This window comes from Sinocyclocheilus anshuiensis, unplaced genomic scaffold, assembly GCF_001515605.1.
Source record: "Sinocyclocheilus anshuiensis isolate Anshui unplaced genomic scaffold, SAMN03320099.WGS_v1.1 scaffold836, whole genome shotgun sequence".
In the NCBI taxonomy this organism is placed as follows: Eukaryota; Metazoa; Chordata; class Actinopteri; order Cypriniformes; family Cyprinidae; genus Sinocyclocheilus; species Sinocyclocheilus anshuiensis.
Window position 1 is genome coordinate 52,958 of NW_015551122.1, and position 5,241 is coordinate 58,198.

At 36.4% G+C, this 5,241-nt stretch overlaps 1 protein-coding gene across 1 annotated transcript in view; it reads right to left on the reverse strand.

Annotated features, from left to right (window-relative positions):
- LOC107663097 (formin-J-like) overlaps positions 1–5,241 on the reverse strand; it is a 16,797-nt gene that overhangs the window by 9,496 nt on the left and 2,060 nt on the right. The window contains exons 2-3 of the mRNA XM_016453248.1: positions 2,865–3,343; positions 2,209–2,270 (exon numbers count right to left, since the gene is read on the reverse strand). Coding sequence (XP_016308734.1) covers positions 2,209–2,270; positions 2,865–3,341 — 539 coding nt within the window. The 5' untranslated portion in view covers positions 3,342–3,343. The remainder of the gene's footprint in view (positions 1–2,208; positions 2,271–2,864; positions 3,344–5,241) is intronic.

Sequence of the window (5,241 nt, forward strand, 5' to 3'; positions counted from 1 at the left end):
CGGCTCCGGAGGGTTAATAAAGGCCTCCTGAAGCAAATCGATGCGTTTTTATAAGAAAAATATCCATATATATATTACCTTAATTTTTTTGTTTTTGGGTGAACTATCCCTTTAAGTTTTAGTAATTGTATTGTGTGTCTTTGTCATTTTATTATTAGTATTATTAGTATTTTAATGTGTCCATATAGTTTTAATAAAGTTTTAGTTTATGTATTTTTATTTATTTTAAAACTTCAACAAACTAAATGAAAATGAGAACTCGTTGAAATTAGTTTGTTTTTTTTAATATTTTATTTGATTTCAGTTAATGTTTAATTTAATTAAAGTCATTTTTATGGTTTTAGTTAACAATAATAACACTGGTACACATGTATGCAATTACAATGGGCGTTATGGGGCAAGTGTCCCTTTCTGTTTTGGTGTCTATAGGCATATAGTGTGAAAATTAATAGTGCATACTATAAATGGACAGAGAAAGGTCAGAGAGTGATTTTAACACACTAACATTCATATTGTTTACATTTTGTGGTAATGCTTGTAAAATACTGTTTTTTTTACATTTCACCAGTGCAACATCTTGCCCCCAGACTTTCATTATAAATGAAAAACTTTTTTGTATCTGGACAGAGTTTTGAATCTGGTCCCGTTGATCATATTTGCTAGTCAATCCAGCTTCACTTGGTTCCTCAGGCCAGAGGAAAGGAAGGAAGGAAGGAAGGACACACACACACACACACACACACACACACAGCTGGTTCTTTTGCTTCCATCAAAAAAAGCTTAACAAGACCACACTGGTTTATGTTTTTTTTCTTTCTTATGACCTAATTGTTAATATCAGAGAATACTGAAGGCTCTTGTGGGTTCCTCATTGAGTGCAAAATGAAAAAATGAAAAGGTACATGGGTCTACGGCAACAAAGACCTGCTATGGCCACGGCTGAGCATAATTCATACTACTACACTTCAAAAGTGTGCGCTTACACACATAGGGAAGTGTGTTTGTCTGCATAAGCACTTCTCCGTAATTCCTCCACATGTTCTGACAGATATCAGTCCCATGGAAGAGCTTTTCAAACTTAAATGGGCACTGCTGCACCCATATATTTACTCAGCAAGCAAGTGCGGACATGAAAAAACAACCCTTTTTCATAAAACAAAGACCAATGCATTGAAAGGGAAAAATAATGATTTATGGCTTGATTTTCTTGTATGAGCTGCTTTCACTCTGTAACACTGGAATGGATCACATTTCACTGGAAACACCTGAATCGAAATTGACATATTTAATCTTCGTGCAAATTTTGGAAAGCCACTGCAGAGATCAGGTTCCGTTTCTCATCACGGCTCATTTGGCCAAAAAGCAGGTGTGACCACATTCACGGACCTTCAAACCCAGCTTTTCTGACAGGACAGCATCTTCTCAATACTTGTCACCTGCCCCCACGGCCCTTTTTCATTCACACATCCATCCTCCATCTGAGAGCAATCAACAGCTCAAAAATAAACACAGCCTGCAGCTACTGCCTGTTTAAAGTGTTAAGACGCTCCCTCTAGGACACCTTCACTTCCTGTTTGTAACAAATGGGACTACGTCACTGCCCCTATTTTTAAAACAGCCAATAAAGATGTCTATAGAGCAGGGTGGCCAATACAATATGTGACCCTGGAGCACAAAAGCAGTCTTAAGTCGCTGGGGTATATTTGCAGCAATAGCCAAAAAAAACATAGTAAAGGTCAAAATTATCGATGTTTCTTAATGCCAGAAATCATTAGGATATTAAGAAAAGATCATGTTCCATGAAGATATTTTGTAAATGTCCTACTGTAAATATATTAAAACTTAATTTTTGATTAGTAATATGCATTGCTAAGAACTTCATTTGAACAATTTTAAAGATGATTTTCTCAATATTTAGATTTTTTTGCACCCTCAGATTCCAGATTTTCAAATAGTTGTATCTCGGCCAAATATTGTCCTATCCTAACAAACCATACATCAATGGAAAGCTTATTTATTCAGCTTTCAGATGCTCTATACATCTCAATTTCAAAAAATTGACCCTTATGACTGGTTTTGTGGTCCAGGGTCACATATATATTAATACACTTACTCAATTTTTTGTAGATAAATGTCCAAATATCGTCTTTCAATTGGCCTGGCTGATATATACCATTCATAACTAGTTAAAATTAAACCAAAACTTACATTTTCAACTGCCGCAGAAATATCCCAACATTCATGCTGCGTTTTGAGTCAAGCAGCGTAACCTGCAAATACAATTTAACGTAATCAGCACACAAACTCAAACACACAAACAAAAGTGACCGCTTAGTTTAAATGAAACAATATAAGTTGTTTAAAAGTCTTCACTAACCATGCTGTAAATATTGAAAAAAAAAATGATGCAGCTTATAAGTTTTGCAAAGCATCCATTGCCTTCAACAATAAGTTAAGACAATAGTTTCTGAACAATTTAACTTTATCAAAAAAAGAGGAAAATTTTGCAAAAAGTCAATTGCCTTTAACAATAAATTAACTAATATAATATAAATATTTTTTAATTGAACACATGCAGATGGCAGTCTTTAGCATTGCGTCTTGCCGTTTTTCAGCATCTTGAGCCATAAGCTGTGAAATTAAAAGTTTAACTTTGATAAATCTCTAATCTATTCTATTCTAGTGCTCCATTCAGCTGCTTATGAACACAAAAATGTCCTGTGTCTGAAAGTTATCTGATGGTCATGACCTTAAAGCAACAACACAGGGCTTTCATAAGACCAACAAGTTCATGTTAAAAATATGTCGTTTTGTGCATCCTTAGCTCCATCCATGTGTTGGATAATGAAAAAGCGTGCTCTTACTTTGTCCACACTCGTCTCTTGTGGAGACCCGCACTGCCGTAAACTACGCCGGAAGCCGCTGACCCGGTCGGGCTTGTCAGCCTCTTTTTGCCCAAAGAGCTCATCCAGAGAGTTCAGGTCAATGGAGAGCTCGCAGTCCTCATCCAGAGAGCCAGTCCAGACGCTCTTACGGCCCTCCACACGCTCTTTGGGGATCCGCTCCCAGTTGAGGTTGCGAAGCCGGTGTTTGCATCCAGAGTCGGCTCGGGTCAGACCGCTGGCTGAGACAGGAGGAGGAGGAGGAGGAGGAGGAGGAGGAGGGGGGATCGAGGGTGGCGGGACAGGGATGGTGGCCATGAATTTCACTTCCAGTTTTTGGGTGTCACCAAAGTATGTTCCATGAAAAGTCGAAGACTTTAGTTTCCAGACAAATGGTAAACCACAGATGAAGAGTCCACAAGAAAGACACTGTCCAGTCTCCTCACGGTTGTGATGCATATCTGCAGCGGGAAACAAGAGCGATAGACTGAAACAACAACTTTTACACGGCAAACTTTCTAACAGGCAAAACAAATATAGTGACCCTGAACCACAAAAGCAGTCTTAAGTCGCTGGGGTATGTTTGTAGCAATAGCCAAAAATACATTGTAAGGGTCAAAATTATTGATTTTTCTTGTATATACTTGTACAATACTTGTTCCATGAAGATATTTAGTAAATTTCCTACTGTAAATATATCGACACTTAATTTTTGATTAGTAATATGCATTGCTAAGAACTTCATTTGGACAACTTTAAAGATGATTTTCTCAATATTCAGATTTTTTTGCACCCTCAGATTCCAGATTTTCAAATAGTTGTATCTCGGACAAATATTGTTCTATCCTAACAAACCATACATCAATGGAAAGCTTATTTATTCAGCTTTCAGATGATGTATAAATCTCAATTTTGAAAAATTGACCCTTATGACTGGTTTTGTGGTCCAGAGTCACCTATGAGAACAAAAATCTAGATATACTAGCCAACTTCACTAAATAGCTTGTGACTAAACTATAATTAGTTGTGAAACTACAACAAATAGCTGTAACTTTATATATATTATCATTCAAAAGTTTGGGGTTGGTAAGATTTTTTAATGTTTTTGAAAGAAGTCTCTTATGCTCACCAATGCTGAATTTATTTGAATAACATAAAAACAATATAATATTATTATTAAAAATAGTAATATTGTAAAATATAGCTACAATTTAAAATAACTGTTCTCTATTTCAATATATATTAAAATGTGTTTTTTTTTTTTTTTTGCTGTGATGATACAGATGAATTTTCAGTGTCATTACTTTAGTCTTCAGCGTCACATGATCCTTCAGAAATCATTCAGATTTGCAGATTTGGTTCTCAGTAAACATTTATCATCATCAACTGAACAAACGTGACAGTAAATGCATTCATGACGTCATACAAGATTTCCATTTCAAATAATTGCTGCTCTATTGAACTTTAGATTCATCAACAAAACTTGAAAAAAAGTATCAGTTTCCACAAAATATTAAGCAGAAAAAACTCTTTTCCGCACTGATTGATTTCTCTCAAAACATAAAAAAAGATTGGTACTGCATTCATACATGACATACATTTTAACCTAAAATAACTACCCAGAAATCATCTTGGTTTAATGCAAAAAGTCACAAATCTAAAGCAAAACTTCCTGTTTAACAACAAGAGCCAAGCTGATCACACCTCCAATAGCATGGCAAGATGGCATCATGCAGTTCATCCTCGCTTGTGTGCTTTAAACACACGAGCACCCGCCGCTGACAAACAATTAGGATGTGTACAGCGATGGGGCAACCCAAAGTGAGCCTACGGGGTCAGGCAGCTCTTGTCGCCCAATTAACATGAGGGTGTCTGTGATTAACATGTGCTTGTGCTGCTGGCAGTGAAGTGTTTAACCTGAGGTTACACTTTTTTCAGAAGTGACTTCCTCCTCCTCTGAGAAACTCCTGCCTACACACCATACGTGATGTTCCTTCCTGCAGTCCAGTCAATTAATGCCAATCAGGCCACAGGACAATGACAGAAAAACACGGAAAAAGTGAAGCTGACACAGATTCAGGATTACTGGCAGAGCAAACAAGAGGTTGTGCTGCCAAAAACATGAGCACGCTGTAACTGGAATCCATGTGTACATGCACTTCTAAATACTAGTCTACACCATTTTCCAGTCATTCTTGAGACGTGGGACAAAACAGGTCCAAGCAAGGGTAACTGCTATTAGCTTTAAAAATAAAAATATTTTCAATTTTAAATGTCATGCGGGATTAATAATAGAATGTATTTAACACAATTATCACCTTCAATTTAATTTTCTCATTATTATACCAAATCTTTGTTT